This window comes from Aquarana catesbeiana, linkage group LG09 (genome assembly GCF_042186555.1).
Source record: "Aquarana catesbeiana isolate 2022-GZ linkage group LG09, ASM4218655v1, whole genome shotgun sequence".
In the NCBI taxonomy this organism is placed as follows: Eukaryota; Metazoa; Chordata; class Amphibia; order Anura; family Ranidae; genus Aquarana; species Aquarana catesbeiana.
This window is the reverse complement of record NC_133332.1, coordinates 28357561-28374569: the sequence shown is the minus strand read 5'-3', so window position 1 is coordinate 28374569 and position 17009 is coordinate 28357561. Positions and strand designations below refer to the sequence as shown.

General features: G+C 44.1%; 1 protein-coding gene across 1 annotated transcript; it reads left to right on the top strand.

Annotated features, from left to right (window-relative positions):
- Window positions 1-3742: 3742 nt before the first annotated feature.
- On the top strand, window positions 3743-4690 carry LOC141108871 (olfactory receptor 2AP1-like). Its single transcript, XM_073600841.1, has one exon. The coding sequence runs from the start codon at window positions 3743-3745 to the stop codon at window positions 4688-4690; it is 948 nt and encodes a 315-aa protein (XP_073456942.1).
- The last annotated feature ends 12319 nt before the right edge of the window (window positions 4691-17009 follow it).

Sequence of the window (17009 nt, the reverse complement as noted above, 5' to 3'; positions counted from 1 at the left end):
GCGTTTGAAAAATCGCTGCGCAAATACTGTGTGAAAAAAAAAATGAAACACCCACCATTTTAATCTGTAGGGCATTTGCTTTAAAAAAATATATAATGTTTGGGGGTTCAAAGTAATTTTCTTGCAAAAAAAAAAAACTTTTTCATGTAAACAATAAGTGTCAGAAAGGGCTTTGTCTTCAAGTGGTTAGAAGAGTGGGTGATGTGTGACACAAGCTTCTAAATGTTGTGCATAAAATGCCAGGACAGTTCAAAACCCCCCCAAATGACCCCATTTTGGAAAGTAGACACCCCAAGCTATTTGCTGAGAGGCATGTCGAGTCCATGGAATATTTTATATTGCGACACAAGTTGCGGGAAAGAGACAAATTTTTTTTTTTTTTTGCACAAAGTTGTCACTAAATGATATATTGCTCAAACATGCCATGGGAATATGTGAAATTACACCCCAAAATACATTCTGCTGCTTCTCCTGAGTACGGGGATACCACATGTGTGAGACTTTTTGGGAGCCTAGCCGCGTACGGGACCCCGAAAACCAAGCACCGCCTTCAGGCTTTCTAAGGGCGTGAATTTTTGATTTCACTCTTCACTGCCTATCACAGTTTCGGAGGCCATGGAATGCCCAGGTGGCACAAAACCCCCCCAAATGACCCCATTTTGGAAAGTAGACACCCCAAGCTATTTGCTGAGAGGTATAGTGAGTATTTTGCAGACCTCACTTTTTGTCACAAAGTTTTGAAATTTGAAAAAAGAAAAAAAAAAGTTTTTTCTTGTCTTTCTTCATTTTCAAAAACAAATGAGAGCTGCAAAATACTCACCATGCCTCTCAGTAAATAGCTTGGGGTGTCTACTTTCCAAAATGGGGTCATTTGGGGGGGTTTTGTGCCACCTGGGCATTCCATGGCCTCCGAAACGGTGATAGGCAGTGAAGAGTAAAATCAAAAATTCACGCCCTTAAAAACGCTGAAGGCGGTGATTGGTTTTCGGGGCCCCGTACGTGGCTAGGCTCCCAAAAAGTCCCACACATGTGGTATCCCCATACTTAGGAGAAGCAGCTAAATGTATTTTGGGGTGCAATTCCACATATGCCCATGGCCTGTGTGAGCAATATATCATTTAGTGACAACTTTGTGCAAAAAAAAAAAAAAAAAAAAGTGTCACTTGCCCGCAACTTGTGTCAAAATATAAAATATTCCATGGACTCAATATGCCTCTCAGCAAATAGCTTGGGGTGTCTACTTTCCAAAATGGGGTCATTTGGGGGGGGGTTTGTGCCACCTGGGCATTCCATGGCCTCCGAAACTGTGATAGGCAGTGAAGAGTGAAATCAAAAATTTACCCCCCTCCTGAACTGTACCAGGCCACATGCACTCAACATGGGGAGTGTGCTTTGGGGTAGCCCCCAAAGTACCTTGTCCCCATGTTGATGGGGACAAGGGCCTCATCCCCACAACCCTTGCCCGGTGGTTGTGGAGGTCTGCAGGCAGGGGGCTTATTGGAATCTGGAAGCCCCCTTTAACAAGGGGACCCCCAGATCCCACCCCCCATTTGAAATTGTAACGGGTACATTGTAAAAAAAAGTGTCAAAATGTTAAAAAAACACATGACACATCTTGGGACAAGCCCTTTATTAAAAAATAAAAAAATAAAAATGTCCCACGAAATCCATTCATCTTCTTCTCTTGCTTTGCCGATGGACTGAAGAAAAAAAAAAGAAAATCCCGCACGCCGCCACAGATCCGCCTCCATGGGAGGCACCCACTGTAATGACCGTTCTCAGGTGACAGTTCTTTTATAACTGAGGGCTGGGCCACACAGTGACGTACCCGGGTGGCCCCGCCCCCCTCTGATGCACGGAGACTTCCCAATGGCTTCCCCGTGGCATCAGAGGGGGCGGGGCCAAACGGCCATTTTTAAAACTTTTTTTTGCATTGATACATGTCCCCTGGGGCAGGACCCGGGTCCCCAAATACTTTTTATGAAAATAACTTGCATATTAACCCTTAAAATTAGCACTTTTGATTTTTCATGTTCGTGTCCCATAGACTTTAATGGTGTTCACGTGTTCTAACAAATTTTTTGCCTGTTTGCATGTTCTGCTGTGAACCGAATGTTTGGAGGTAAAATGGCACATCACCCCAAAAATACCCAAAAATACCCCCATACCTACAGTGAAGTTTGGAGGTGGGAACATCATGATGTGGGCGAGGCTGTTTTTCAGCATACGGTACTGGCAAACTTTATATAATTGAAGGAAGGATGAATGGTGAAATGTAGCAAGACATTCTTGATAAAAATCTGCTGCCATCTACCAGGATGATGAGGATGAAACGAGGGTGTACATTTCAGCAAGACCATGATCCCAAACACAAAGCCAAGGAAACTCTCAATTGGTTTCAAAGAGGTAAAGAAAATAAAGCTGCTAGAATGGCCCAGCCAATGACCTGACTTGAATCCAATAGGAAATCTATGGAAAGAACTAAAGATCAGAGTTCATAGAAGAGGCCCAAGGAACCTTCAAGATTTGAACACTGCTGTGTAAGAATGGGCCAAAATCACACCTGAGCAATGCATGCGACTAGTTTCTCCATACAGGAGCCTGAGTCTTAAAAATGCCATTATTAACAAAGGATTTTGTACCAAGTATTAAATATATCTCAGTTAGCATGTTCAATACTTTTTGCCTGTTTCATTTCATCTTATTACACATAACATCATTTCTGAACTTAGTTGTTTTGGCTTCTTTGTATGTATGGATTGCATGGTTTTTACCGACATGTAGTGAAAATTTCATGTCAATAGCATCTTTAGAAATATATTTACCTAGAAAAATGGTGATGTGTTCAATGCTTATTTTACCAGTTGTATATACACCAATCAGCCATAACTTTATGACCACCCGCCTAATATTGAGTAGGCCCCCCTTTTGCTGCCAAAACAGCCCTGACCCATTAAGGCATAGACCTCTGAAGGTATGCTGTGATATCTGACACCAAGCTGTCAGTAGCAGATCCTTAAAGTTCTGTAGGTTGTGAGGTGGGACCTCCATGGATCAGAATTGTTTTTCCAACACATCCCACAGATGCTCGATGTTGTTTTCCTCAAACCATTCTTAAACCATTTTTGCGGTGTGGCAGGGCGCATTATCCTGCTGAAAGAGGCCACTGCCATCAAGGAATACCATTCTAGTTTTGTTTTGTTTTTTGCTCTCTGTGTCCCATTGGGGAAATTTCCCCTCACTTCCTGTCCCATAGCCCAAATAGGAAATTAAAAGAAATCCCCCCAAAGTGAGGGAATACCTTGATGTCACCAGAACCAATGTCCTCATTGGCAGTTTTCCCCTCTATATATGTTCTCGAGGCAATCTGAAACTTATAAAATTTTCACTTTCGGGGATAACGGTAAACAAGACAAATAAAGAGGCTAAATCTTCTAAGGGGGCACAGACAATGATAAAAATCTGACAGGTGTTCTAACCCTTCTCTGCTCTTTCCAGAACTAAAACAGAAAGCTTTTGCCATTAGGTGAACTGTGCCTAAGTCATCAGTAGGGAAAAGATAAGCTGGAGACCACAGGCAATAATGGTGATAAGTCCTTTGCTTGTCTTTTTTGGGCATGGCTTCTAGAATTCAGGTCTTCTTTAAAGCAAAGGGCTTTGTCTGGTTTCTAGTTTAGCATATGCGAATACTCTACCAGAAGAATCATGTTCTTTTATTTTCTTTTAACTTACAAGGTAAAACATGTATGAAAACAAGACGGTGGTGGCCTATTTCATCCTTAAAGGGATTTCAGATGTCTTCAAACTGCAAGTTCCAATCTTCCTCCTGGTCCTTTTTATGTATCTCTTCACTCTTGGTAGCAACTTGGCCATCCTTCTACTGGTTTGCCTGGATTCTCAACTCCACACTCCTATGTACTTCTTCCTGTGTAATCTGTCCATTCTTGACATATCTTCTGCCACAGTCACCCTTCATAAGATCCTCATTACCTTCGTAACAGGGTATAAAATTGTATCCTTCAATGAATGCATTGTGCAAGTATATATTTTCTCATGGCTCTCGGGCAATGAGTTGATATTGCTTACAGCCATGAGCTACGACCGTTATGCTGCCATCTGCAACCCATTGCATTATTCATCTATCATGAGTAGTAGTGTCTGTGCTGGTTTGGCCATATTCTGCTGGTCATTTAGTTTTTTACAGATTCTTCCCGCAATGATAATGCTATCAGAATTGTCTTGCTACTCTTCCAATATAATTAACCACTTTTTCTGTGACATTGTGCCTCTAATAAGTCTTTCCTGCAGTGACACCTCCACTTTGGAATTGCTAATTTTCACACAGGGGGTCCTACTTTGTGCCTTCACCCCTTTTCTACTCACCTTTGTCTCCTACATCTTCATCATTGCGGCCATAATGAAAATTAAGTCTAGTAGAGGAAGATCTAGAGCTTTCTACACATGCTCATCGCACATAACAGTGGTTACTCTTCACTACACCATTCTTGGCTGTCAATATTTTACACCGAGTGGAACTTTTAAGTTTGGTAAAATTTTGTCTTTGGTCAACACAGCTTTGGTTCCCATGCTAAATCCCCTCGTTTACAGCTTGAAAAACAAGGATGTGAAGTCAGCTCTACAACGACAACTCAAGTACTTTATGACTTTATACCGGTCAATAACATACTGAATGAGAAGATTCCCATCAAGCAGTTCTTGCTGATGGTTTCATAAATGTACAAGCCCTGGGGCTACCTAATTAAAGGAAATTCCGTTTTTGGTTTAGAGTTTATTAAAGCCATTCTTTCAGTAACTTTACAACTCGATACTATTAAAGTGAAACTAAAGTCTCTCAATCAACATTAACTATGTTAATCCTTATGCTGCTAGCATTAGTAAATAGATAGGAACGTATAGTATATTATATTTACTTGTTTTAAATTTTTTTTTCTACATTTCTTCAGTTACTTCCTGGTTTCTGACCTAGGCCAAAATGATGTCATACGTCTCAGGAGTCTTCATGGGAGGAGGGGCTTTCTCAGCTAAGAACACCCTCCTGTCTGCATGCCAGAGCTAAGGGCAGATGGATTTCAAGAAGTAAATGCTACATTAATCATTTACGGATTGTAATGAATTTGCACTGTGCTAACACGTGTGGCTCCTGGCAAACAAAGTTTGATATACCATACCTAAAACCTTACAATATTGTGAAATGATGCAGCTCCAGTGAATATAGCAAAAGCATAAAAAAAGAGTAAATAGTGTACAATGTAGCCAACATAAAGTCTCTCTTAAAACAAAGTCCACATATATTCAGATAAAAAATATCTTCCACCATCACCAACGAAAACACAACATGCCACCACCTTAAAGTAATATTAAAGTCTAATTTTTTTTATTTAAAAATAACAAACATGTCATACTTATCTCCTCTGTTTAGTGGCTTTGCACAGAGCAGCCCAGATCCTCATCTTCTCTGGTCTCTCGCCGCTGCTCCTGGCCCCTCCCTCCTGCTGAGTGCCCCCACAGCAAGCAGTTTGCTATAGGGTACCCAGAGCCGAGCTACTGCTCTGTGTGTCCATTCAGACAGGGAGCCGTGAATCGGTCCCTCTCCCTCCCTCTCCTCATTGGCTCACTGACTTTGATTGATAGCAGCGTGAGCCAATGGTGCCCAGCTGCTGTCTTAGCCAATGAGGAGGGAGAGTCCCAGACAGCCGAGACTCTTGTTCAACATTGCTGGATCGAGATGGAGATCAGTTAAGTATTAGGGGGGCTGAGGGGTGCTGCCGCACACAGAAAGAATGCATTAGGATAAAAAGCCATCTGCCTTTACAACCACCTAAACCACTTAGCGACCGCCCACCATAGATATACTGCAGCAGGGCGGCCGCTCTGCCCTGAATCACGTACCTAGTACATGATCTGACATTTCCAAGTCTGGTGCGTGTGCGCACGCCGCCAGCGATTCACTCCCACTGTGATTGGATTGGACACAGTGGGAGTCAGTCAGCGGGCTCGAACCCCCCTTCCATCTGAGCCCCGGGCTTCCAATTTTGGGAGGGTGTCCATGGATATGCTCTCAAAACCCTGCCTCCTGCGTGCCCCCTGGGGCATGCATCCAGCGCACTCTGTCTTTCGGAACACAGCTGATCAAAGATCACGGTAAAGGGCCAATTATAGCGACCCTTTATGATGTAATCAGTTGATCACATGTAAACAGACTTGCTGGTTATTGGCAGTCCTTTCCTCCCACGCTGTGTCTGTGCGAGGAAAGGAAGCGATTAACCGGCAAGACTGTCAGTATAATGTTTACACTGATCATCAGTGCCCATCAGTGCAGCCTATCAGAGCCAACTATCAGTGCTCATCAATACCGTCTATTAGTGCCCATCAGTGCCACCTATCAGTGCCACCTATCAGTTCTCATCAATTCCACCTATCAGTGCCACCTATAAGTACTCATCAATTCCACCTATCAGTGCCACCTATCAGTGCTCATCATTTCCACCTATCAGTGCCACCTATCAGTGCTCATCAATGCCGCCTATCAGTGCCCATCTGTGCCAACTATCAGTGCCACCTATCAGTGCTCATCAATTCCACCTATCAGTGCCACCTATCAGTGCTCATCAGTGCCGCCTATCAGTGCCTCCTCAGCAGGACTCTGAGACTCACTCGGAGTCTGTTCTGACAGTCCTCCCTCCCTCCTCCCTTGTATGGAAGTTTGAGCTGCTTAGCTCCACATTTCCTGCGGTGCAAAACAAGAAGTGAGCGGCGGGAGGAGAAGGAGCAGATCGGCTCTCTCCTCTCCCATCCATGAGAGGGAGGAGGGAGGGGGAACTGTCAGCTCAGAGCCCTGTGAATAGCAACCCTGTTGGGCCCCCGACAGCGGTGGAATGCCAGGGCCCGGTCACAAGTACGACCTTTGTGACCCTGGTAGTTCTGATGCGGGCATATGGTTTTATGTGTGTTTGGTATGTGTGGTGTTGTAATTCCATTTTAAACTTGATATATGAAATAAAGTATAGTATACATTTTCTGCAGTCAGTCCAGTGAGTTGTCAATAGATTATTTTCTTATATTTGATTTCTATATACAGTATATGAAAGTCGGTCAAACCGGGTTTTTTCTTTTTCATGACAGTTTTACCGGTCACTTCCATCATCTCTTTTTATCTATATATAAACAATATGATAGATTGATATATATATAGCATTAGGGATTTAATCTGAAGGGTTAAAATAAAGGTTTTTACACTTACACATAAATTAGCATGCTATACATTAAAAAATATCACTCTGATGATACATCTACTTTAATGAATATAGTAACCTTTTTCCATTACCGCCTATACTCATTATTTTTCATGTCATAGAGCTTCATGATATTTAAAAATATAAGCAAAGATATCAAATCCAGTTCCAGCTGACTCCACCAAACTCACTCTATGAAAAATCAAGGTAATAATATCTCCTCCCCCTGAGCCCTTACCCCAGGCTTTTCCTTTGAGATTAACAGCACAACTGTCATTCCCTCCCCTCATACCAGGGTGCAAGGTTTAATCCTGGGCTCTGACTTCTCCTTTTAGCCCTATATCCAATCACTGTCCAGATCTTTCCACCTCCACTTCCAAAACATTTCCAAAACATGCCCTTCACCAAATATAACATGGAGCGCCGAAGGGTCCATCAGGTCCTCTGTATTGCATAAAAGCCCAAATGGAAGGGAATGGAGCAAGGGGGATCAAAGACTAAACATTAGTAATACGTCTTTGATCCCCCTCGCTACATTCCCTTCCATTTGGGCTTTTATGCAATACAGAGGACCTGATGGACTCTTAAGCCTAGTACACACGATTGGATTTTCCGCTGGGAATTGTGTGATGACAGACTGTTGGCCTAAAATCCGAATGTTTGTATGCTCCATAGGACAGTTGTCGGATTTTCTGCGGACAAATGTAGGACGGCAGGCTTATAAATTTTCTGCGGACAAATGTCTGTTGTTGGATTGTTTTTTGATCGGGATTGCGCCGTGTCATAGCAACGCGGTGCAGTCGTGATCGCCACGCCCCCCCCCCCCCCCCCACCACTTATTAAAGTGATACATTGCATTTGTGGCCTTTTGCCTCACATTTACCTGCCTGGGTCTGTGATTTCAGGATTTGAGGGAAACAGACTGACCGTTGTTAAGTCAGATCAGTTCCCCTTTATGCCTGAGTGCATAGGCCACTCTAGACCTATTTAAGTTGTTTGTGTTATTTTGAAGTCTGTATTTTGGGTTTGATTAACACTATTAAAGATCTCAGTTTTCCATTCTTGACTATTGAGTTATCAGACTACTGTTTGTTTGATTGTGGAAAGTCTCCCAGTAAACAAACGTCCTGTTCACTACATTTGTGTCTGTTTTACTGTGTTTGCAAGTACACCGTTTGCTAGTTGTGTCAGAGGGCTGAGACAGTTCTTTGGGGTTGAGAGGCAGAGTAATGGACTGAACAAACTTAAGCAGCTCCTTCAGGGGGTATCGCTACACATATATATATATATATATATATATATATATATATATATATATATATATATATATATATATATATATGTATATATATGTACCACTAACTCTCGGTGGAGCTGCTGGTTTAAGCGGGCTTGTTTGTTACCTTCACTCTCCTTCTCTCTGTTTTACCGGCAACGGGTCTAGGGGTTCTGTTGAGTTTACTCAAATATCTTCTTGTAAGGTTCTTGACAAATGTCCTGGTAGAATTTGGATATTAAAATAGATTGTGCTCTCCTTGTGGGACACACTCTTTGCTCGCCTGGATAGGCCTCTCTCACTTGCCTAGCAGCCAGTACGTAGCACGAACAAAAGTCTCTGCCACAGACTTGTTTGGGATAAACCAATACGATCCTCTGCCACAGGATGTATTGGTTTTTCTGCGATGAACGTCAGTCACAGTGCTTGAACCTTTAAGCCAACCCGGCAACACTATACTGTATAGTTACTTTTAGGATACGTCCTCCAACCGAGTCACCAGGCCCCTCTCCAGACCAGCACTCTGCTTGATCCTTCCATGACGGGTCCTCCCCTGGGATCTCCTCGGTTGTCCAGCTTCCTCCCTTTGGATAGACAGCTCAGGACCATTCCTCGGCTGCGGTGGTAGGCCCCAGACAAGCTTCTGGGCCCACCCCTGCGCCACAGCGACGTGGGCCTCTGGAACAGAGGACCACGAGATTGCTTCTCTAATGCATACCTGTCGGCCAGGAGGGCCAGCAGGTGGCTGTAAAACGAACCCCACAATATGGCGTCTGTCCCATAAATACCCTCGCCCAGAATGCATCTCCGAGGACCACCTCCACCGAGTTGTCTCCGGGACAGAAGAGCATCCATACGCTTCGACACGTTGCATTTCCAACACTGACCAGTGATAACAGCGAAACCCACCGGTCAGCACGGAAAAACACACAACGTCAGCCAAGCTGGAACAGAGGCAAACCTAACCTATTTAACGAACAAGTTACTAAATTTACCTAACATATGGTAGATCGCAAATCTACCAGCGCTACATGTTACCGTCACCTTTTTACCTGTAGTTTCACCAATACCAGACTTAGAGTCCACGTTGAGCTTATTATCTGACAATGTAGGCACCAGTCACTTGAGTACTTTTCCAATGCTTTAATGGGAGATAACTGGAAGAAATAGCAGGAAAGAGGTAGAAGAAGAGTTGCAGGGAAGTTCAAATACCTTTTCTGTCTTTGATCTTTGAGTACTTGAATATCTTAACCACTTAAGGACCGCCTCACGCCGATTTACGTCGGCAAGGCGGCACGGGCAGGCAAAATCACGTACATGTACGTGATTTGCCTCCCGCGGGTGGGGGGTCCGATCGGACCCCCCCCCGCCGCCCGAGGCGGTCCCGTTTGGTCCCCCGGCGATCGGAGATGAGGGGGAGGCCATCCGTTCGTGGCCCCCCCCTCGCGATCGCCGCCGGCCAATCAGATCACTTCCTTTGCTGCTGTATGCTAAACAGCAGCAAAGGAAATGATGTCATCTCTCCTCGGCTCGGTATTCCGTTGCAGCGCTGAGGAGAGAAGACATCAATGTGAGTGCACCAACACTACACAACACAGTAGAACATGCCAGGCATACAAAACACCCCGATCCCCCCTCCGATCGCCCCCCGATCCCCCCCCAATCACCCCCCCCCTCCCTGTCACAAACTGACACCAGCAGTTTTTTGTTTTTTTTGTTTTTTTTTTCTGATTACTGCATTGGTGTCAGTTTGTGACAGTTACAGTGTTGGAACAGTGAGTATTACCCCCCTTTAGGTCTAGGATACCCCCCTAATAAAGTTTTAACCCCTTGATCACCCCCTGTCACCAGTGTTGCTAAGCGATCATTTTTCTGATCGCTGTATTAGTGTCGCTGGTGACGCTAGTTAGTGAGGTAAATATTTAGGTTCGCCATCAGCATTTTATAGCGACAGGGACCCCCATATACTATCTAATAAATGTTTTAACCCCTTGATTGCCCCCTAGTTAACCCTTTCACCACTGATCACCGTATAACCGTTACGGGTGACACTGGTTAGTTCGTTTATTTTTTATAGTGTCAGGGAACCCGCCGTTTATTACCGAATAAAGGTTTAGCCCCCTGATCGCCCGGCGGTGATATGCGTCGCCCCAGGCAGCATCAGATTAGCGCCAGTACCGCTAACACCCACGCACGCAGCATACGCCTCCCTTAGTGGTATAGTATCTGATCGGATCAATATCTGATCCGATCAGATCTATACTAGCGTCCCCAGCAGTTTAGGGTTCCCAAAAACACAGTGTTAGCGGGATCAGCCCAGATACCTGCTAGCACCTGCGTTTTGCCCCTCCGCCCAGCCCACCCAAGTGCAGTATCGATCGATCACTGTCACTTACAAGGCACTAAACGCATAACTGCAGCGTTCGCAGAGTCAGGCCTGATCCCTGCGATCGCTAACAGTTTTTTTGGTAGCATTTTGGTGAACTGGCAAGCACCAGCCCCAGGCAGCGTCAGGTTAGCGCCAGTACCGCTAACACCCACGCACGCACGTACACCTCCCTTAGTGGTATAGTATCTGAACGGATCAATATCTGATCCGATCAGATCTATACTGGCGTCCCCAGCAGTTTAGGGTTCCCAAAAACGCAGTGTTAGCGGGATCAGCCCAGATACCTGCTAGCACCTGCGTTTTGCCCCTCCGCCCGGCCCGGCCCAGCCCACCCAAGTGCAGTATCGATCGATCACTGTCACTTACAAAACACTAAATGCATAACTGCAGCGTTCGCAGAGTCAGGCCTGATCCCTGCGATCGCTAACAGTTTTTTTGGTAGCGTTTTGGTGAACTAGCAAGCACCAGCCCTAGGCAGCGTCAGGTTAGCGCCAGTACCGCTAACACCCACGCACACACCATACACCTCCCTTAGTGGTATAGTATCTGATCGGATCAATATCTGATCCAATCAGATCTATACTAGCGTCTCCAGCAGTTTAGGGTTCCCAAAAACGCAGTGTTAGCGGGATCAGCCCAGATACCTGCTAGCACCTGCGTTTTGCCCCTCCGCCCAGCCCAGCCCACCCAAGTGCAGTATCGATCGATCACTGTCACTTACAAAACACTAAACGCATAACTGCAGCGTTCGCAGAGTCAGGCCTGATCCCTGCGATCGCTAACAGTTTTTTTTGTAGCGTTTTGGTGAACTGGCAAGCACCAGCGGCCTAGTACACCCCGGTCGTAGTCAAACCAGCACTGCAGTAACACTTGGTGACGTGGCGAGTCCCATAAGTGCAGTTCAAGCTGGTGAGGTGGCAAGCACAAGTAGTGTCCCGCTGCCACCAAGAAGACAAACACAGGCCTATCGTGCCCATAGTGCCCTTCCTGCTGAATTCGCCAATCCTAATTGGGAACCCACCACTTCTGCAGCGCCCGTACTTCCCCCATTCACATCCCCAACCAAATGCAGTCGGCTGCATGAGAGGCATTTTCTTTATGTCCTCCCGAGTACCCCTACCCAGCGAACCCCCCCAAAAAAGATGTCGTGTCTGCAGCAAGCGCGGATATAGGCGTGACACCCGCTATTATTGTCCCTCCTGTCCTGACAATCCTGGTCTTTGCATTGGTGAATGTTTTGAACGCTACCATTCACTAGTTGAGTATTAGCGTAGGGTACAGCATTGCACAGACTAGGCACACTTTCACAGGGTCTCCCAAGATGCCATCGCATTTTGAGAGACCCGAACCTGGAACCGGTTACAGTTACAAAAGTTAGTTACAAAAAAAGTGTAAAAAAAAAAAATATATATAAAATAAAAAAAAAATTGTTGTCGTTTTATTGTTCTCTCTCTCTATTCTCTCTCTCTATTGTTCTGCTCTTTTTTACTGTATTCTATTCTGCAATGTTTTATTGTTATTATGTTTTATCATGTTTGTTTTTCAGGTATGTAATTATTTATACTTTACCGTTTACTGTGCTTTATTGTTAACCATTTTTTTGTCTTCAGGTACGCCATTCACGACTTTGAGTGGTTATACCAGAATGATGCCTGCAGGTTTAGGTATCATCTTGGTATCATTCTTTTCAGCCAGCGGTCGGCTTTCATGTAAAAGCGATCCTAGCAGCTAATTAGCCTCTAGACTGCCTTTACAAGCCGTGGGAGGGAATGCCCCCCCCCCACCGTCTTCCGTGTTTTTCTCTGGCTCTCCTGTCTCAACAGGGAACCTGAGAATGCAGCCGGTGATTCAGCCAGCTGACCATAGAGCTGATCAGAGACCAGAGTGGCTCCAAACATCTCTATGGCCTAAGAAACCGGAAGCTACGAGCATTTTATGGCTTAGATTTCGCCGGATGTAAATAGCGCCATTGGGAAATTGGGGAAGCATTTTATCACACCGATCTTGGTGTGGTCAGATGCTTTGAGGGCAGAGGAGAGATCCAGGGTCTAATAGACCCCAATTTTTTCAAAAAAGAGTACCTGTCACTACCTATTGCTATCATAGGGGATATTTACATTCCCCGAGATAACAATAAAAATGATAAAAAAAAAAAAAAAAATGAAAGGAACAGTTTAAAAATAAGATAAAAAAGCAAAAAAATAATAAAGAAAAAAAAAAAAAAAAAAAAAGCACCCCTGTCGCCCCCTGCTCTTGCGCTAAGGCGAACGCAAGCGGCGGTCTGTCGTCAAACGTAAACAGCAATTGCACCATGCATGTGAGGTATCACCGCGAAGGTCAGATCGAGGGCAGGAATTTTAGCAGTAGACCTCCTCTGTAAATCTAAAGTGGTAACCTGTAAAGGCTTTTAAAGGCTTTTAAAAATGTATTTATTTTGTTGCCACTGCACGTTTGTGCGCAATTGTAAAGCATGTCATGTTTGGTATGCATGTACTTGGCCTAAGATCATCTTTTTTATTTCATGAAACATTTGGGCAATATAGTGTGTTTTAGTGCATTAAAATTTTAAAAAGTGTGTTTTTTCCCCAAAAAATGCGTTTGAAAAATCGCTGCGCAAATACTGTGCGAAAAAAAAAAATGAAACACCCACCATTTTAATCTGTAGGGCATTTGCTTTAAAAAAATATATAATGTTTGGGGGTTCAAAGTTATTTTCTTGCAAAAAAAAATAACTTTTTCATGTAAACAATAAGTGTCAGAAAGGGCTTTGTCTTCAAGTGGTTAGAAGAGTGGGTGATGTGTGACATAAGCTTCTAAATGTTGTGCATAAAATGCCAGGACAGTTCAAAACCCCCCCAAATGACCCCATTTTGGAAAGTAGACACCCCAAGCTATTTGCTGAGAGGCATGTCGAGTCCATGGAATATTTTATATTGCGACACAAGTTGCGGGAAAGAGACAAATTTTTTTTTTTTTTTTTTTTTTTTTTGCACAAAGTTGTCACTAAATGATATATTGCTCAAACATGCCATGGGAATATGTGAAATTACACCCCAAAATACATTCTGCTGCTTCTCCTGAGTATGGGGATACCACATGTGTGAGACTTTTTGGGAGCCTAGCCGCGTACGGGACCCCGAAAACCAAGCACCGCCTTCAGGCTTTCTAAGGGCGTGAATTTTTGATTTCACTCTTCACTGCCTATCACAGTTTCGGAGGCCATGGAAAGCCCAGGTGGCACAAAACCCCCCCAAATGACCCCATTTTGGAAAGTAGACACCCAAAGCTATTTGCTGAGAGGTATAGTGAGTATATAGTGAGTTTTGCAGACCTCACTTTTTGTCACAAAGTTTTGAAATTTGAAAAAAGAAAAAAAAAAAATGTTTTTTCTTGTCTTTCTTCATTTTCAAAAACAAATGAGAGCTGCAAAATACTCACCATGCCTCTCAGCAAATAGCTTGGGGTGTCTACTTTCCAAAATGGGGTCATTTGGGGGGGTTTTGTGCGACCTGGGCATTCCATGGCCTCCGAAACGGTGATAGGCAGTGAAGAGTAAAATCAAAAATTCACGCCCTTAGAAATCCTGAAGGCGGTGATTGGTTTTCGGGGCCCCGTACGCGGCTAGGCTCCCAAAAAGTCCCACACATGTGGTATCCCCATACTCAGGAGAAGCAGCTAAATGTATTTTGGGGTGCAATTCCACATATGCCCATGGCCTGTGTGAGCAATATATCATTTAGTGACAACTTTGTGCAAAAAAAAAAAAAAAAAAAGTGTCACATTCCCGCAACTTGTGTCAAAATATAAAATATTCCATGGACTCAATATGCCTCTCAGCAAATAGCTTGGGGTGTCTACTTTCCAAAATGGGGTCATTTGGGGGGGGGGTTTGTGCCACCTGGGCATTTTATGGCCTCCGAAACTGTGATAGGCAGTGAAGAGTGAAATCAAAAATTTACACCCTTAGAAATCCTGAAGGCGGTGATTGGTTTTCGGGGTCCCGTACGCACCTAGGCTCCCAAAAAGTCCCACACATGTGGTATCCCCGTACTCAGGAGAAGCAGCTGAATGTATTTTGGGGTGCAATTCCACATAGGCCCATGGCCTGTGTGAGCAATATATCATTTAGTGACAACTTTTTGTAAATATTTTTTTTTTTTTTGTCATTATTCAATCACTTGGGACAAAAAAAATAAATATTCAATGGGTTCAACATGCCTATCAGCAATTTCCTTGGGGTGTCTACTTTCCAAAATGGGGTCATTTGTGGGGGTTTTGTACTGCCCTGCCATTTTAGCACCTCAAGAAATGACATAGGCAGTCATAAACTAAAAGCTGTGTAAATTCCAGAAAATGTACCCTAGTTTGTAGACGCTATAACTTTTGCGCAAACCAATAAATATACGCTTATTGACATTTTTTTTACCAAAGACATGTGGCCGAATACATTTTGGCCTAAATGTATGACTAAAATTGAGTTTATTGGATTTTTTTTATAACAAAAAGTAGAAAATATCATTTTTTTTCAAAATTTTCGGTCTTTTTCCGTTTGTAGCGCAAAAAATAAAAACTGCAGAGGTGATCAAATACCATCAAAAGAAAGCTCTATTTGTGGGAAGAAAAGGACGCAAATTTCGTTTGGGTACAGCATTGCATGATCGCGCAATTAAAAGTTAAAGCAACGCAGTGCCAAATTGGAAAAAGACCTCTGGTCCTTAGGCAGCATAATGGTCCGGGGCTCAAGTGGTTAAGGACGAGTATTCCTTCAGTCCAAGATTTAATCTTTTTCCCACCCGGATAGGCCTCTCTCACTGACCTAGCAGCCGGAGCGTAGCACGAACAAGAAAAAGTCTCTGCCACGGACTTAAGAAGAATAAAGTAACTGCACGATCCTCTGCCACAGGATGTAGTAGTTTTAGATGAACAGCAACACAGTACCAGACCCGGCAGTACTATGTGGTAGGTTGACTTAAGATGCGTCCTCCAATTGAGTCACCAGGCCCATCTCCAGACCAGCGCTCCGCATGATCCTTCTAAGACGGGTCCTCCCCTGGATTCTTCTCAATTGTCCGGCTTCTTCCCACAGGACAGACAGCACAGGACCATCTTTGCAGTAGTAATAGTAGGCCACAGACAGACTTCTGGGCCCACTCACACGCTGCAGCAACGTAGTCCTCCGGCCCCGGGGAACACGAGGTAGGACTCCTAGCACATACCTGTCGGCCAGGAGGGCCAGCAGGTGGAAAGAAAGAGACCAAGAAATATGGCGTCTGTCCCTTAAATACCCCTTCCCAGAATGCACTGCAGGGGACAATCTATGCAGAGTTACTTCTGGGAAAGAAGAGCACTCAATACACCTCAGTCTGTTGCTTTCCAGCTCCGGTCTGTAGTGACACCGACATCTACAGCCGAAGGAGTGGAACTGCACGCAACACAACCAAGGCTGGAACAGAAGCTAATTTAGCCATAGATTAAATCTAAATTATGTATGTATGTGGGTCATCTGTATGTATGTATGTGGGTCATCTGTATTATGAACAGATGACCCACTAAATTTACACATAAGCGGTATATTAAAAATCTACTAGCGCTACACAAGTAATTTTCTTGCAAAAAAAAATATGCAGATTTTTACATGTAAACAAAAAGTTTCAGAATAGGCCTGATCATCAAGTGGATATTCTGGACTGTAAAAAACCTCTAAAATTCCAGTGGTTGTACAAAAATGTGTACAAAATGCAGCTTCTGGTACAGAAATGATCACATGATGAAGATGTTTCTAATCTTGGTAAGTGGACATATGTGGCGGTTCAGCACACCTCCCAACTTTTGGACTTGAGAATGATGGACACATTAGGAAGATGGAAACCTTCGGTGCAAACATAGTGTGCCCCATAAAAAGTGGGTGTGATTAAATTATGCTAAATTTTGGGCATAGGATAACTGTTCCCACTTCCTTTTTACACTACCCTGTCTCTTTGTACACACTGTCTCCTCTCTGTGTATACTGCCCTCCTCCCTGTAGTCCTTTGGGGGGGTGAGGATTTCTGGTGAGAGGTTGTACCCCAACCCCCCTTTTGGCTCATGTCTG

Excerpts from the sequence above, each read along its gene's own strand:
- LOC141108871 (XM_073600841.1), top strand. The coding sequence starts at position 3,743 with ATGTATGAAAACAAGACGGTGGTGGCCTATTTCATCCTTAAAGGGATT.